Below are 18631 nucleotides of genomic sequence, written 5' to 3' on the forward strand. Positions count from 1 at the left end.
CACTACACGATAGACTTGATGTCATGATGACTTTTGTGATAGTTAACGAGATACCACAGTCCTTGAGCTAATCCAGCATTTTCAATGGATGGGGTTTTTGCCATTTTCTGTGGGAAAATGTGAAAAAATATTGCAAATCCTAGTCACACAATCGCAAGATGCTGCAGTCTTTAAGGTGAGCCAAGCTGCCTGAAATGGCAATCACACGAGTGTGCCCAGATATGTGTCTGGAAGTTGTAACCTTGAAGATGGGTCGTAAGTAGCTTTTTTAAACTCCAACTCAACTTGAATGGTCATTGAGTAACATGAATGCCATTTGCAACCTTCTCAAGGGCCTTCTAACAAGACAGCCTTATGCAGGTAGTCCTCAACTTACAACCCATTTGTTTAGTGACCCTTCAAAGTTACAACAGCACTGAAAAAAGTGACTTATGACTAGTTTTCACACTGATGACCATTGCAGCATCCTCATGGCCATGTAATCAAATTCAGATGCTTGGCAACTGGCATGTACTTATGACAGTTGCACTCTCCCAGAGTGATTATGTGGTTACCATTTGTGAACATCTGACAAGCAAAGTCATTGGGGGAAGCCAGATTCACTTAAGAACTATAGTGATTTGCTTAACAACCATGTCAAAAAGGTCGTAAAATGGGGTATGACTCACTTAACAACTTCGTTAGTAACAGAAACATTGGGCTAAATTGTGGTCACAAGTGAAGGACTGCCTCTATTTAGAAACACAAAACATTTCAAGAAAAAGAAGAGATATTTTATACATTCAAGCATCTGATTGATGGAGCTATGCTCTGAAAAGTTGTGCACCCATAATAATAACAACGTGAAGGGAAGTCTTTACTCAGATTAACCCAAGCTTTATTTTTTAAAGTAAGAGGGAGAAAGTGATTTAAACACAAGTACAGTTCTGAACTATCGATTTACCTTTCCTGAGCTTGAATTTTCATAATATATTCCTTGTATTAATTCGCCAATGGCACTTGACATAATCTCTACCACCTGAAAGAAAAAGAACAAGTTTCAAGCAAGATAATTACAGAGTTACTAAAGGATGCTAAACTAAGAACACAGGGAGGCTTAAATAAAAAAGCATCTGTATCCTGAAGGCACCTTATTTTTTTTAAACTACATTTCAAGTTAATTTTTAAAAAAGCAAAGTTATTAAAGTGAGGAGTTCTCAAATTATAGGTTGAGACTTCCCCCAGGGGATTATGAGCAATTAAAGATTAAAAAAACCTAAATCAGGCTTTGTGCAGGGAAATGGGAATACTGTCAAAATTCACCCTATGGTAGGTCCTTATTTTGCTTGAAAAAGCCCATGTGGGCAGCTGCTATACTACAAGGCTGTGTGATATATAGATTAAAATGTAATTATTAAAAACAGTATACTTATTTCTTGCCCAAACCTAACACCAATAAAGTATTAGTTTTATTCATGGGGGAGTTTTGCATAAATACATCTTTCACATTAGAAGGTTATGGTACTACAAAGTTGGAAAACCACTATATTAAAATATAAATTAAATAAGTTACCAGGCATACAGAGATCATAACAACCTTCTGGGAACTATTAAAAATTCAGCCTCTTATACCTAATGCATTTGTTTTTAAAACCTCAAACAGTTAATCTTTATAACTCATTTCATATACTGGACACACTATACTTGCATTTAGCAGCCTATCCCAGAAAGAACAGTGACTTGTGCATAAAAAACTTTTGCCTATGTGTTATTTAGCAAACTATTATCTTTAAGGTTCTCAGATGTTCCCATTAAAAACTGAATAGAATCCAAAAAAAAAACACCTAAACATAGTTTCAGCTAGATTATGGTCTCACTGGAATTAGTATAAGAAATCAGAGCTCTGATTTTGAACCCCCTTAGCTAGAACAGTATTGGAGGATTTAGAGCAATATATATAATATATATCTACCTTACGGCTATCCTGCCTGCTATAGGTTTATTCTTCCATGATTAATTTCCTAGGTATATGGGTCTGTATCAAGTTCTCCCTCCCTCTTCCCTAAAATGGTGTCCATTTATTATTGAATTAAGAGTATTCAGTTTCAGGTTTTTATCATTCTTGTAACAGAAGCCAGTATGGAAAATAAAGGCCCAAAAGTAACTTCTCTAAACCTCTTAACATTCTTGATGACCATTATAGCTTGATATATAAGTCTGCCCCTCATTCTATTATGTTTAGATTAAAAGCCTATATACTTTAGATATGAAAGAAAGCCACACTTAGCCTTATATGGTTTGCTTCTGAGTAAACATGCACAGCAGTATGCTTTTGATCTCTTAAACAAACATGCTTAGCAAGACACCTTTGCAAATGGAACCAATTAATCTTTTTTTAAAAAAATGATGCATGGGAATTAATTTCTAAGTCTATTTAAGAACAGCCTCCTTTTCAGAGAGAAATTTTGCCTTGCCCTTTCAGTAATCAGATACTTAAGGAAATATTGTAGCAATCTGAGCTGCAGGAGAACTGAAAGGACAATGATCCTACAGTGTTAACCCAGATGTGTTGAGTTATTTAAGTGGGGAACAGAGAAAATGAGGGACTTTTTGGGAAGGTATCAGATAAGCCTTAGGCCCAAATCCAGGAGGATTGTGTATCGCCAATGGGTCTATGAAAGCATGTAACCAAACACTCAGTGTCAGATTGTATTACATTTTATACAAGCAACATCTCAAGATTCCTCTGATGGCCGAGACACATAATACAGATCAATCACTCACTAAAAAATATTATGGTTTGTGAAACGGTTGGAGCCCAGAGACATGGCAGTAATATGAAGAAGAAGAATTTACAAAGACACTGAGTCCTACCTCTAAATGTCAAAGTGATAGTATGAGCTTTAACAATGCACCTAGCTGTGAATAGCCAGAGCCCCCCCTTCTCTGAAACTCTAGACAGAACTTGACCCAGAGAAGAATCCTTTACTTTAATCAACACACATGGAAGCAAATTCCATGCTATGGTGATTTGGAGAGAATAAATTTGTAGAAGAACCTAAGTAAATCTATTTTTTTTGGGTACGATTTTAGTATGCCTTTCCTGCGAATGAGTAATAGAGGTCCTACAAATTGCCTACCGCTGTATTAACTTACTGGCAAGCTAAATTCTAAATAATACAACTATGTCTTCACCCCTAAGAGCCCTTATTCTGATTGGCAAGTGCTTTCAGCTTCACACATGTTATCTCTGTCCTCCCCAAATTCAACTCCCGACAAAGCCCCCTCTAAAGTAAAGTGTGTGTTGGAACAAGAAATTATATATTATTTAAAGGCCTGGTGTTTAAGATGTAACACAAGAGCCACCCAGACTTTGGTCCAATTTCTAGACCAGGGGTAGGCAACCTCGGCTCTTTTATGACTCATGGACTTCAACTCCCAGGAATTCTGGGAGTTGAAGTCCATGAGTCATAAAAGAGCCGAGGTTGCCTACCCCTGTTCTAGACAAATGATCTTTCAAAATGGATGATAACTCAGTGGTAGAACGTATCATTCACATGCAGAAGAGTACAAATTCAATCCCAGGCTTGTCCAATGCCTAACTAGACCTTCTCTGTGAAATATTACAGAGTTGCTGCTGGTCAACATGGAAAATGTTAAATTTTCATTGGTTTCTAGTTGGTTTTAGTATACAGTTGGTTTCCGTACACAGGATTATTTGAGGTGGGTTTTAGTTGGTTTCAGTATATAGGATTATCTGAGACTGCAACAACAATTTTCAAGTTTTTACTTTCAGGGGGAAAAAATGCTGAAGATATGCACACCAGAAAAAAATCTTAGAAGCATTTTAGGGTTATATAAATTTGTCCTTGGCTCAAACTAAGTTAACCTACCTTAAGTTGAATCTCACTGTTGGATGATTCCATAATACCACTATTATGTGTGTAGGGGGGGAAGATAAATCTGCTTTTGAAGCTGCACATTTAGATGGTGATAGATAATTCTGAATAATCTGCTTTTACGGAATCATTACTTATCTTTTTACAGAGAAATCCTCAGTGAGTTTTTCAAATTCTTCTTCCTTGGTAACTTCCATTTGGACTTTAAACTGTGTCAGTGGATATGCTAATCCCTTTTTCTGTCATGAATGGAGGAGGAGCATCTGCAATAAAGAGCCTCTATGGACTTCTGACTCTCCACAGATTGAGAACCTCAATATTTCTGCATCTCTATTCATGTGAAGAGCCTTCATGGATATGGAGAGTTCTCTATTGCAAATTCCCCCACTCTACATGCAGAAGTCAGGGCCTAGCATAATATCTCTCTCATTCCTTGAAGTGATACTGTGTTTCCCCCCAAATAGGACCGGGTCTTATTTATTTTTGTTTTTTTTGGGGGGGGACCAAAAGACCCATTCTAAGATGGCGGCGCCTGGAATGGCTGCGGCTGCATTGGCTCTTGAAGGCAAATAGTTTTGAGAGGGATAGTAAGGGCTATAGGCCACATGATCAGGAAGATTTTAATGTGTTTGAGCAACATGGTGGAACTAAGGTAACATACGACATACGACCGACAATCTTGGCTGGCCTGGCGAGTTTCTAGTTGTTTTGGAACTGTTGGTGAGACCGTTAAAAGTCGTTGGCGCTGTTTGAATTTGTTCTACCAGCAGCAAGATCTGACTGCTAGCCCAGTGATGGATTCTACTGCAAATCAGGACTGTTTCCAGAGGAGGCAGAGAGGACCTGGAGCTTATGGAGCGAAGGAACTGGATGAGGCTGTCGGCAGGCCCAGAGGAAGAGAGGCTTTTGGAGGAGTTGGTGGTGGCGGCAGCAGCGTGCTCCAGGGGCGAAAAGAAACAAGGCCTCTTTAAGGAAAGGGTGGAAGAGTCAGGATCAGAAAAAGGAAAGAAGGCGAGGTTGTCAGAATACAAGCGAATTTGAGGGCTAATCCACATGGAGCCCCATTTCCATCTGTCCTGTTTGCCATCGTTCACTCCCTAGAAACTAAAATGGACAATGTGAAATTTGAGCAGGCCCCGAACAAGGAGTATATATCGGAGGTGGTGACCCTTTGAGAGCTGTATGCAACGAAATTTCATTTTGATGTATGCCGATTGGTGTACATTCAAAGTGACAATAAAGTTATCAAGTTATTAGGACTCCCACTGTCTGCTTGCCCGCAATGGTTTATAGGGCTTCCCAGAGCAGATGCTCTGGAGGTGAGGGCAGTGCTGGCAGAATGCGCCTTCAGGCGAGGAGAGCGGTGCGGGCAGGCAGGAGAAACCAAAGGACGGGACGGTGCAAGCCTCCTCTGCCACCTCCCTCCGCATGCCACATTCTTTCCTTTTGCAAGCAGATGAAGCTTCCAGTTTCCATCTGTTCTCCGTCTGGGCGAAAAGTGTTTGGGTGCCTATGGGGCGCTTGGAAATGGAACAAATCGCTGTTTCCAAGATCCTCATAGGCGCCCATACATTTTCCACCCTGATGGAGAAATGATGGACACTGGAAGCTTCGTGTGCTTACAAATGGGGCACTTGGCAACAGAGAGAACGCTCTGTTTCCAAGCGCCCTATAGGCACCCAAATACGTTTTGCTCAGATGGAGAAGTGACGGAGACTAGAAGCTTTATCTGCTTGCAAAAGGGTGCTTGGAAACGGAGCAAATTGCTCCGTTTACAAGCACCCCATTTGCAAGTAGACAAAGCTTCCACTCTCCCTCTGGGCAGAAAGTGTGCGGTGGAGCCAGGTAGAGGGAGAGGCATGGGGGGGGGGAGGCAGGTGATCCTGATGCGCCGCCCACTCTGTTCCACCGTCTCTTAGCTTGCCTGGGACAGGCAGCCGCATGGCACAATCGCATACCCCCCGTGCCTCTGCCTCCACATGCTGCCGGTGCTGCCCCACGAGCTTCCTGTGAGTCAGGGAGCCATGCAGCACATCTGAATTGCCTGCCTCCCTCCCATGACTCTGCCTTCGCCTGCTGCCGGAGCTGCCACGTGAGCCTCCCATGAGCCAGGTGGCCGCGTAGCATGTCCAGATTGCCTGCCTCCCCCCGCCTCTGCCTTTGGGCTTACTTGCGCTGCTCCAAGGAGCTAACAGGCTGCAGCTGCTGCCAGACATGGTCAACCTAATGCGCTTGCCGCCTTGTGTGCTGGCCATGCCCACCCCCTCCGGGCTTATTTTTGGGTAGGGCTTATATTAGGCCCACCCCAAAAAATCAGGCTAGGGCTTATTTTCTGGATGAGTCTTATTTTCAGGGAAACACGGTAGTAGAAGCTTCTACTCTGAACTTCCTCTGTTTCAGCCACTTGCTTTCATTATTTGTACCTCTTTATATATATATATATTTATATATATATATATATATATAGTCATGCCGGCCACATGACCACGGAGACGTCCTCGGACAAGCGCTGGCTCTTCGGCTTTGAAACGGAGATGAGCACCGGCCCCTAGAGTCGGAAACGACTAGCATGCATGTGCGGGGGAACCTTTACCTTTATATATATGTGTATGTGTGTATGTGTGTGTGTGTGTGTGTGTGTGTGTATACATACACACACACACACACACACACATACAGTTGAACATGGACAATTATTTTAGCAACTTTAGCAAAAGGCAAAAACTTTACCTTTTGTGTTACTTGTTGTGCTTGGAAAAACCAACCATCTGCTAAGGAAGTTTACAATTGTAAACTGGCCAGAGTCACTATGACAATCACTTAAATAGAAGAGCCTAATGCTGGGAAAGAGAGGAAGGGGACGACAGAGAATGAGGTGGCTGGATGGAGTCACTGAAGCAGTAGGTGTGAGCTTAAATGGACTCCAGAAGATGGTAGAGGACAGGAAGGCCTGGAGGAACATTGTCCATGGGGTCATGATGTGTTGGATACGACTTCGCAGCTAACAACAACAAGCAATGTGCTGTAGCCGCCAAAAAAGCTAACTCAGTCTTAGGCTACGTTAACGGAAGAATAGAATCAAGATCACATGAAGTGTTAGTACCACTTTATAATGCCTTGGTAAGATCACACTTGGAATACTGCATCCTGTTTTGGCCACCACAATATTAAAAAGATATTGAGAGCCTAAAAATAGAGAGCAAAGAACAGCAACAAAGATGATTAGGGGACTAGAGGCTAAAACACAGGAAGAATTGTCGCAGGAATTGGGTATGTGTAGTTTAATGAAAAGGACTACAAGTGATGTTTCAATATCTAAGGAGCTGTCACAAAGAAAAGGGGGGTCAACTTATTCTCCAAAGTACATGAAGGAAGAACAAGAATCAATGGATGGAAACTAATCCAGGAGAACCAACCTACATAAGATATAAGAAGAAATCTCCTCACAATTAGAATAATTAAACTTTCAAATGGCTTACCTTCAGAAGTGTGGGGTGCTTCATCACTGGAGGTTTTTAAGAAGAGATTGGACAATCATTGTCAGGATCTCCTGCTTGAGCAAGGAGTTATACTAGAAGGCCTCCAAGGTCCCTTCAAACCCTGTTACTCTGAGTCAGGTTGCTTATTTATTTAGTACCTTGGAGTCAGTGTTGACTCTTGGTAATTGTCTGAAAGAGGGGGACTGGGCCAACCAAGGTCACCCAGTTGTCTTTGTGCCTAAGGTGGGACTAGGACTCACAGTCTCCCAGTTTCAAGCCTGATTCCACCACACCAAACTGTTCTGTACCAGCCTGCTACCGGCCCTGCAGAAAAGGCAACCCCTTTACAAACGGCAAGAGGCTGGAATAACGTCTGCCAAATTTATTACTACAAAAAACAAACAAGACACGAACCAAGATACAGGAGCTTTGAAACACTATCTGAGCGGTTGCTTTCAGCAAACCAGCCCTCCCCACACATTCCCTTTATAAAGAGTTCAGGGCGTGGCCTCTCTCTGCCTCCTTCCGAGAAGCCCCACAGCCTTCCTCTGTTTACTCCTACTTGACTGCCTCCTGCGTCGGGTGTCCTTGAACAGGGCCAGCTGTGAGTCATCTTCATCCACACTGTCAGGCTCACACAGCTGGGTCTCCATGGTGACCAAGTGGGAGGGGCCTGCCTGAGGGCTATCATCAGCAAGATCTTCAACCCCCTCAGCAAGGTCTTCAACACCCCCCTCCTCCTCTGAGTCGTCCGACCCAACTGCCGAACCCACAGGCTGACCCTGAATCACAACACAAACTGGCTGTATTATGATTATGGTTGGTTGCACAATTAGTCAGATGTTTAGACTGGATTTGGCATTTTTATCCACCTATCAAGGACCTGGAATAGGCAGATGTTGTTTGATGGTATTAAAGGTATTGTCGCATCCTATATGAGCTAGAGAGTGATAGATTTTAGAGTTTACGGTTGTTAGCATATGGTTGTTTATGATTCTTTTTTTTTGTTTTTTATACCTTGTACTTAGCTCTGGGAAGTCGGGGGGGGGAGGGGGGAGGGGTAAGGAGGGAGGGATAGGGGAGGGGTAGGGTAGGGGGGTTTGTTAAAGATAAAATGTATGATAAAACTTTTCAATAAAAAAAAAGGTATTGTCGCAAGATGTAAACTGCCTTTTGCAACTGATTTTGTCAATGCTGATGTGTTCAAATGGTGCTCCACATGTTGTTGGGATTGCACCCAAGGCACCTATTGCTATTCGTACTGTCTTTGTTTTCTTTTGCCACAGTCGTTCTATTTGCAGGTGTTTACATTTTGTGATTTTCTCCAGTTCTTTCTCTTTTGTTCTATTTTCTCCAGGTAGTACAACTTCCACTATTTTGCCTATTAATTATTTTAATACCCTATTATATTTTTAAAAAACTTTGACATACATTTCTATCATTCTAAAAGGGAATGATCTCTTTAAGTTTAGTTTACTAAAGCTCTTTCACAAAAGGTAAACATAAATCAGCTGGTGGATATTCAAAGCTGCAAACTGTTCCCTAATTCAGAGAGGGTTAATTTATGGATTGTGTACAAAATGACTTAAAGTCAGTAATCTATGGCTTAAAATTTCTGAAAATATTCCTAGAAAATAAAACTCTTCCTCATTTACTATTTGTTTTGCTACATATCCAAGTTCTCTGGTCATAAGTAAATGGAAGAAAAAGACCTTCACAATGACATCTATCTGGGACAATACTTTTCAGCCTTCTTGGAAATAGAGAATTTGATATGTGCCCATATCCATATTGGTAATGCAGCTCAAGGCAGTAACGTATCAGATATTCAGTAAGCATGTGAATTATAATATTAGTATTAAGCTGCTGAAATAAATACTGCCTCATGTCTAACGATTTTACAGGAAGTTTCATCCACCTAAAGACTTTTTCCCCCCTACCATTACTTCCTATCATGGCAATATAAGTTCTACTCTAGGGGCCAATGAAGTAAATCAAGACTAATGTTTTCCATTAGCAGGTAAAAAGTATGTTAAGTAAATAAACTCACTTGGTAAAACCAAAGCTGGTTTAATTCAGATCAGTTTCATGAAAACACACTTTTCTGTATTGAAGCAGCATTTAAGGAATCGCAACAAGGAAATATCTCCCCATCAAATGCATGTTTTGCATCATTAAAATCTGCATGGGATGTTGATCATGGCACAGAATTCAGCAGTTGTTGTTACTCAACACCTATTGTACAAAGCTCACTATAGTTATGGTTCTGATCTGCAAGACATACTAAACCTCGGTTTCATTTCTTTCTCTCCCATTTCTATTCACTGAAAATAGAAACAAGTAGACTCAAATTCTTGCCAGCACGACATAGAAAAAGAACTAGTTCTTTTCCTATATGTAATTGCAGTTTCCCGAGTGTCATTTATAAACGTATACACTTAGTTTATTTTTCTGCAGAAGACTTCTTTTGAAATTTATTAGAGGTTGCAGAATATTTAACTGGAGCACCTTTCCTATGTGAACTGCATGAATTAGCATAGGTTCTGACCTCTTCAGTACTTAAGACACCACAATGGATTCAGAGGCAAGGTCAAATGAGACCAAGCAGAGTAGGAAGATGGCTATGTGGATTCACAGATGATCACTTAAAAGTGCTTCAGTATGGGTAAGTACCCAGTTTTTTCCTAAATGTGCTCTCTGGGATTCAGATACATGGGTACATAGAAATTTTCTGGCCTGGAATAGATCTGCTTCTCATAAGGTAATGAAAGAGAGCATAGTTCTTCAAAAGCAGGGGTGTCAAACTGCCGGCCCAGGGGCCGGATGCGTCATGCCGAAACTGCGCCCACCCCATTGCCGGCAATAGAGAAAAAGTCGTGATACGTCGTGACACGTCACGTGACGTTGTGAGTTTGACACCCCTGTTCTAAAGGCTGTATCAAATTGGGAGCAATTATACAAGCTACAGGATGCAGATTTACAGCCCCTGGAATTACCCAGCAGAACTCTATCAGACTATCAGCAGAGATAGGCTGCTGATGCTACTCTTGTTCATGTGCAGCCTGGTTATTTGACCAGCTCATGAGATTGGGAATGGGGGGGAGGGGGAGAGAGAGAGAGAAAGAGACAGAGAAAGACCATAAATTTCAAATAGACTTTGGAAGGGCAGTAATAAATAAATAACAGTCCTAAGAAAAGAATGCTGTATGTCCTGATTAAAAAACAACAACACCTGAATGTAATAAGACATCTAAAGAATGGAGTAAGGCTTCTAATGATTGGAAAAAATAAATATAATGTCTTCATCTAAGAATTAGGCAGTGCATGAACAGCCAATAATGGCAACATTAAAGTCAAAGATGCCACCTGGAACCTGGCAACGATGGGTCTGGTATGCAGGATGTATTCATGGTGCCAGCAAGCAGCGAAAGGCCCTGGGTGTGGTATACTCTTTCTATATGAAAGACTGGTGATCCTCAGTCATGGTGTGAGAGAGTCATAATGACCAACAGCAGGAGAGGGAGAAGCAAAATTTCTGCAACTTCAAATTTGTATGTTGCTGTTCAAGGTTTTATACCCTGTGCAGTATATCCTCAGTCATATTGTTTAGTAATCTGTTCTCATCAAAGAGAAGGTACCTAATTCCAGCCCTGGCTTACAGTATCATTCCACGGGAACAGAGCCAGACATGGCTATGTAGAATACTGAAAGTTTCCATAATTTTGGCTAATGACTCAGTTGCATGATGAGCCACATCTGATTCCTACTTAGCAAAACATACTGGTTTTATTTGAAAAATAACATCTCATCCTACATGGTATAGCACTAAAAATGCTGAACGAGGACAGGTGTCACAGTTCCAGTAGATGGAACCAAATAAACCAGAAATCCAAGGCTAGAAGATTCCTCAAAGAAGATGTTTATTGGATACAAAATATTGGCATGTTCAAAAGTGAATCCAAGTCTGAAATTCCCTCCAAAGAGTTACAAAGTCTATTACAAACTCAAACTTCTCACCCCAGTGCTATGCAATCATCCACGTTCCCCAACAGAAAAGTTTGGCACGCTTTCTAACGTAACGCTCAATCCTCTAACATAACCAATAAAATGACCTTGGTTCCCATGGGACACAGAATTATTTAGACTAGCAAAGATACTCTGCACCCATTCATGTGGCAACCTAGAACAAGCAAGATGGATGCAGCCAGGTTCGTTGTAAAGTTGACAACAGGGAGATGCAGATACAAGACCACCACTAGCCACTGGTTGACCATGGGCCTGTTGCTGCTCTCTCTCAGCCAAATTTACCTCACAAGATTATTATAATGAAAACATTGAAAAACAGTATGTTAGCTCCAGGAAGAAAGGTGGGATATACTTCTATTAAAGAAAAACAAACAAAATAAATAATTTACCAAACATCATTTATCATTTAATTCAAATGAAACCCAATCTGACTGATTTGACTTTGAATTTGTTAAGAGTTATAATCCACTTGTCTTGTAGATCAGGTGGGCTATAGATATTTGCCCATCATTTAGATCTGTAATTGCAGTTTCCCCACCATTCTTGGGCATCTATCTAGAAATATTAGTATTCAATTAGCTGTGGCTGTTCACAGAATATGTATTAGTTAGGGATGCCCATTCCTTTGACTTTTTGTTTGTGTGATAGCTATTTTTGCTCTTCTGGAATATAAAATTAATTGTACTTCGTTTAGTGCAGGGTTCCCCAACCCCCGGTCCGTGGACTGGCACCGGTCCATGGCATGCCAGAAACCGGTCCACACAAACAAGCAAAGCCCCATACGCAGGATGCAGGCAGTACATGAAACCACGCTCCCTCTGGTCTGCAGAAAAACCTCTCTCCACGAAACCAGTCCCTAGTACCCAAAAGGTTGGGGACCTCTGGTTTAATAGATGAGTTCAATTACTATTTCTTCATTATAGCTATGAAAAGAAAATAAGAGAATCATCAGCAAGATGCACAAGAACAGAACTCTTCAGTGGCATTTATTTGGAACAGAACAAACAAGTAGACACACTAGCTTAAAATCAAAGCCTGTCAGCACAGAAATTGTCAGAAGTAATAACTTGAGGTAATTCTAATTATTTTGGATTCAAATCTGCAATGGATCAGCTGTTGTTATCTTAAAAGCAAAACATAGGATGCAAACCATATGGAAGTTACTGGAGATGAGCACCCATTAGGTTTTATGAACAGGCATTCATACAGAATGCTGTTTTTATCATAAAATATAAATATATAACCCATATCACTCATAGTGTCCAGATACACATATATATTAGTTATCATTGAACATATAGCAATCATGAACAATTAATTAAGGAAGTACCATTCATCAGTGATGGAACACAAGTTTTGCATTCAAATGATTCTAGAATAACTTCCTGATATCTCAAAGTACAGCTTACAAAGATCACTGACTGAAGTCTTAGAATTTCAATATATAGGTACTAAGAGAAGGCAGTCATCAGTTAATTTAAAAGAAGATATATTTAGTTGGCAACCTAACACTCTGAAGGTATGCTAATTTTCAGCTTGTTTGTATCCCCAAGTTTGCATAATACTGGTTGAAGATAAGAGTTTTGAGTTTTGTTTTCAACAGATTGGAGGAAGGTACCTAATCATTAGTTAACACTGGCTGGATCTTGCCCGAAAAGGATCATAATATCTAGCATTCAATTATTAGAAGGCTGGATTATTTTATTTTATGGAGTCCTTGGTTTATTATATTATTTAAATTTATATATAAGCCGAGTTTATTTAGTCAGATTTGGTTCACACTGAACAGTTACAGTCAAGGAGTCTGTTATATTTCTTAAAAGTTGACTACAAAAAGAAATGAAGACAAGTTATATCACAGAGCATGAACTATATTACTGATTTCTGTCATTTCAAATGGTGAGTGATTAAAGACATTTCAATCCTTTCTATTAGCTGCTTCTGAGAGAAACTGCTGACTGGCACTTAAGCATTTACTGCAGAAGTAGAAGCAATCAAGTTCAAATTTATTACTTTTCTCTTAATAAAAACAGCATTAAAAACTATCATGTAGAAAGTTGAATGCTCTCAAGGGGAGATTTAGCTTCTGTTTATAGGCTGAATGGGTGGGAAATATATTCAAGTAAGGAGTTTAGTATTCAGAGTGAGATCGGTTGAAGGAATACACATGCGTGCACACACACGCTTGTAATGACAATGCTAACCCAAGTCAACTCTTGTAGCTCTTTAGAAAAAGTTATGTGAATTATTGAGAGATACATGTTAACTTTCCCTTGTAGCAGAAATGTATATATTCATTTCTAACAATGCTTATATTATCATTTTATTTGAGCCTGAAATACAGGCTTTAAAATAATATATCAAAGAGTACCTTCTAGCTTACTTGAAGCAGTTCCTTTTAGCTCAGGTTCACCAGATGCAGCTATTTTCATTGTTGTGGTTTAGTTTGAATGAACATTGCAAACAACAGATCCAGGACTCTCTCTCCATTAAAAATACCCTTGCTGCTGGCAGGACAAGACCAGAGATTCATTTCCTTCTCTCTACTCTCCCACTTATGTTTCTTATTCATTATGAAGCAAATGTTCCCCCCCTCCCCAAAAAAACTTTACAATTCAATTTTACACGTTGAACCCATGAGTCAGAAATAGGTACCGTACTTCCCAAATTCAATACAAAGGTTCATATTAGCTAAAAAGCAGTGAACAAGCAATTTCTGAAAGTGATTACAGAAGGAAGGATGCAAACCCTTTGTTCTTAAAGGCACTTTGTCTCCGAGTTTTCAACAGCAGCCTCTTTGTGTGGAGCAACTGTATGGAGCACTTGTGGATGATCTCAAGTCATCTCTTTGTCCAGAGAGAAATTATGAAACCAATTTACTCACTGGCTCTTCATTCTGCTATGATTGTTGGCTACACTTTTAATGCAGTTTAATTTAGTTTAGTTTCAGTTTTAGCTTTCAGTTCACCATTATTTCCCAGAAGTCCTTTTGTGTGTGTGTTCTCTGTGGATTAGTATATTACAGAAACAGAAGTAGGGTTGTTGTTGTTTTTTGCAATGCTGATAGCTTCCCAGGAGTTGTCACAAAATGGATCAAATGTTTTAGAACAGGAACCTATATCAAGTTAGCATACCTAATACTGAACCAGACTCTTGGGCCATTTAGCTCAATACTGTCTACATCTGTTGCCAGCAGCTATATAGATTTCGGACCTGAGTTTTTTTCTAGTCATCCCTAGAATGATCAGTGTGGAGGATAATATTGCTGAGTCTTGCCTTTCTCTTCATCGTGAAAATTTTGATCTGTATTTTGTGGAGTGTAACAGCAGATCCAGTGTGGAATATTTTCCGCAATGAAGAGAAATGGCTAGACATATCTGCATTTTGGAGCTTGCTGGACATTCATAATGCTTAACAGTGAGCTTTCCCTTCATACAGCATAATATATGTTTGCATTATTTACACATGTAACTGTATGTTTGCTTTAAGGGTGTAAGGCAGACATGTCAACCTCGTGACATCACGTGACGTCGCACAACGTATCGGGACGGTTTTGCCATTGCCGGCAATGGTGTGGGTGTGGCTTCTGGATGATGCATCCGGCCCGTGGGCCGGCAGTTTGACACCCCTGGTGTAAGGGAACTGGCCACACATTTTTTTTCTTTTGTTAAAGCCAGGACTACCAGATCTGAGCTGCAAAATCTTGATAACAGCAAAAGGTTCCCTGTATCTCTTTGCTGACAGCTCATGGTAATCCAGATTTGTATAGTCTGGATCTCTAAAATAATCTCATATTCATATTGGCCAGGATTCTCATCACAAAGCAATCTGGGCCCTAGGACTGCCAAAATTAGTAATTTAGTATACCAGGTTTCTCCCTCCTTTTGTCGCCTCTTCTCTTCCAGCTGGCACTCTAGAGTAACCTAGGTTTAATAATACTGTATGTGAATGTACTCATTTACAAATTAGGGTGTCATTTTGTTATTGCACTACAAATGTACAGAAACCAATACTACAACTTTTAGCAGGTTTTGGTCTTTATGAGTTTAATGAGGAGAGGGGGAAAAAGAAAATGCATTAGAAATCCCTCTGAGCAATCAGAGATGTTGAAAAATACTAGTTTTGGTCCAACAAGGTCCCAGCAGTAGCAGAAGTCATCTGCTGATATAGCGGTAGTTCATTTCTCCCCCACTGATGATACATCTGTAGCTGATTCACACGGAATCTAACACTATTCCATATGGTACCAAGGTCTATCAGGAACATTTTTTCAAAGGATGCAGAGACAGTAACAAGAAGGTGTTGAAAAAGCTTTTTTCCCCCCTTCAAACAAAATACCATTAAACTGCCAAATGAGTCTCTCTCTTATGATTTGAAGCTCAACGATACTACTTACTAATGAAAAAAAATACTTCTGGCATAAGCTTCAATTGCATCAATATACTTTTTTTTCAAGTGTTAATTCTATTTTCGGTGTACTTTCCCAGATAGTTGCATTTGGCTTGTTGTTCACCTTAGTACAGGGGTGTCAAACTCAATTTCATTGAGGGCCGCATCAGCATTGCGGTTGCCCTCAAGGGGCCGGGTGGGTAATGGCCAGGGTGGGCGTGGCCTACTGGGTGGGCGTGGCTAGAGTGGGTGTGGCCTACTGGGTGGGCGTGGTCAGCTCTACATCGTTCGCATCAAGGGTGCCTATGGGGGCCTGGGCAGGAGTGGGACAGATCTGAGGGTCTCTGGCAGGAGGAGGGTCTCTGGGCCAGGGCCAAGGCAGTGGGGGCCGTTCCCTCACTGTTTCCAGGATGGCTTCGCGGGCCACATGAAACCACTTCGCGGGCCGGATCCGGCCCCCGGGCCTTGTGTTTGACATGTCTGCCTTAGTATCTTATAGGTGATTTTAGATCATGATTTCATTCTTCACAGTACGCCCCAAATACTTTTTTTCTTGGAGCAAGGGTTTGAGTATACTAACAATCAAAAATAGTAATGATTTACATTTCTAAATAATGGAATTTCAGGTAAAATTTATTATTGACCTGAGATGTGCCAGTATGCTATGGTAATTATAATTATATCTCTATATTGATTGTATTAAGTCTTCCGCATACTTTCATACCTAAGACATGTAACATGTAAGTCATCGGTGAATTTGTGAAACATAAGATTTATTCATTTCAAAATAGAAGTAAGCATCAAGTAAAATTTGGCCTGAATTTATTATGAAGTTTATAATATTACAGTAGAAATTAAAATGTGTTTTCAACATGATGTATAACAAACAGAAATACATTGCTAACACTATGGTGAAAACTGCAATGCAATTTAGCTAAATGGAGTGCTTAAAATCTAATGCTTATTTGATGGGATTAATTTTGGAAGAAACCACAATTCAATCTTAGAGATAATTATTAATCAAAATCAGACGCTTGAATTAAACTATAATAAACTGCTAATGTAGATGTAGTCATTCACTCAGTAAATCTAAGATCAGTATAGTTGCAAATATAAATTCTCCAGAAGTTGAGATCTATTCTTCTTTGCTGAGATCTTCAATAAAGCAAGAAACTTTTATTAAAAAAAATATGACACAAGATGTTCTACTGAGCCTCCAGAGCGCACAGAATATTGTTTATCTCCATGCAGGCAGAAGAATATGAGAAGCAGTCAATATTGACGGGCTTCCTGAAATTTCACCCCAAATGTCCTGCAATAGCTATGCATATGCTTTGTCCATGGAAGAGGGTACTGAAATTCTGGTTTTTATTTGAAAAATCTATTTGCCTCTGCAAATTCAGCCTCTGTTTTAATTTTAAATCACAAATCTTATTTCTCTGTTGAGTCTATGCAGTAGTCCTGTTGCTTGCATCAGGAAACAGTGGTGCAGCAGCAGTTAAGGCAGCAGACTAGAGACTGGAAAGCTGTGAGTTCATATCCCACCCTAGGCACAAAGCCAGCTGGGTGAACCTTGGCCAGTCTTTCTCTCTCTCTCCACTCTAGAAAGAAGGCAAAAGCAAACTTCTCCTGAAAATCTTGCCAAGAAAATTGTATAAACCTCTCCAAGCAGGAGTCAAGACTAATTCAAAAGTGTCCCTCTCCAGATCATATGAAATTCCTAACAAAAATATAATTTTCACTTATGGTTTTGTTCCTTTTCTACAATAAGTGATAAAAAGAGAACCTACAGATTTAAATATCCCTCATCAAAAATATGCCCAACTAATTGGATTACGTTATACATTTGTATATGAATGAGAATAATTGGTTTAATTAAAGCTAATATTTGTTTCTTTTCTTTTGCTTCCAGTTACTGATACCATATTTAGTTTTAAAATTAATGGCAAGTTACGATAATATGTTAAAGATGCAATTATTGCTTTTTTAAATATCCTGAAGTTAACTTCACAATCAAATTTATTTATTATTAAGCAAGGTTGGGCATATATTACAGATTCTTAAATTGACATGGCCATTTATGATACATCAGTATTTTCTACCAGCTTCATTCATAATAGAATTTTTGGCTAGACCTGCCACACGAACATTCAAGCATCATGGCCAGCCAAAATTCCCCTCTTACCAATCAGCATTGCCAGAAAACCACAGATGGCCATATGGACAATTTGCTAGCTTATCATACAAACCAGAGTGCTCCATTTGGAACAAGCTAGAGAAAAAAGCTATGCAAAAAAGCAGAACAATGTCTTTCAAACACAACCATGTCTATATCCAAAGTATCTTCACAAACAGAATACCCCTTCTGTGGATACAGCTGATATTGTTGTCTTTAAAATCAGAAACTTCCCAACACTGCCAGTTTGCTTTACAAATGAAATGGTTTATTGGATTCTGTGCGGAAGGAAGCACTGTTTGCATAAATCAATGCTATTTATGTAAACAAACAGTTTATTTGGTAAGCAACATATTTTTGCCTTTAGAAATATGTAAAGTTAGCATATGGAAATTCATCCACTCTATAAGTAGTACATCTGTGTAATTGGTTATTTTTAAACAACTAATGCTTAACAAAACAATACTGCCACATATTAATCAATTGAAGCTATTCCATATATATGAAATGCTATGTTCCATACAACATTTTTACTTTATTAGGCAATTGTAGAGATTCTGATGTATACCATTCAGGAGGATTAATCCAAGAAGCACCTTTTTTATAGCCATGGGATGCAGGCAGTGGCGTAGCGTGGGGGGTGCAGGGGGGGCCGGGCGCACCGGGCGCAACATCTGGGGGGG

At 39.9% G+C, this 18631-nt stretch overlaps 1 protein-coding gene across 3 annotated transcripts in view; it reads right to left on the reverse strand.

Annotated features, from left to right (window-relative positions):
• The window catches only part of PDSS2 (decaprenyl diphosphate synthase subunit 2), a 98913-nt gene that overhangs the window by 38315 nt on the left and 41967 nt on the right, over positions 1–18631 (reverse strand). For all 3 annotated transcript variants that reach the window (XR_014026613.1, XR_014026614.1, XM_081329177.1), the window contains exon 4: positions 944–1018. Coding sequence is in view for 1 of the 3 variants with exons in the window: in XM_081329177.1 (XP_081185303.1) it covers positions 944–1018 (75 nt within the window). In the remaining 2 variants the exon portion in view is untranslated. The remainder of the gene's footprint in view (positions 1–943; positions 1019–18631) is intronic.

This window comes from Vipera berus (genome assembly GCF_964194415.1).
Source record: "Vipera berus genome assembly, chromosome: 1".
NCBI lineage: Eukaryota > Metazoa > Chordata > Lepidosauria > Squamata > Viperidae > Vipera > Vipera berus.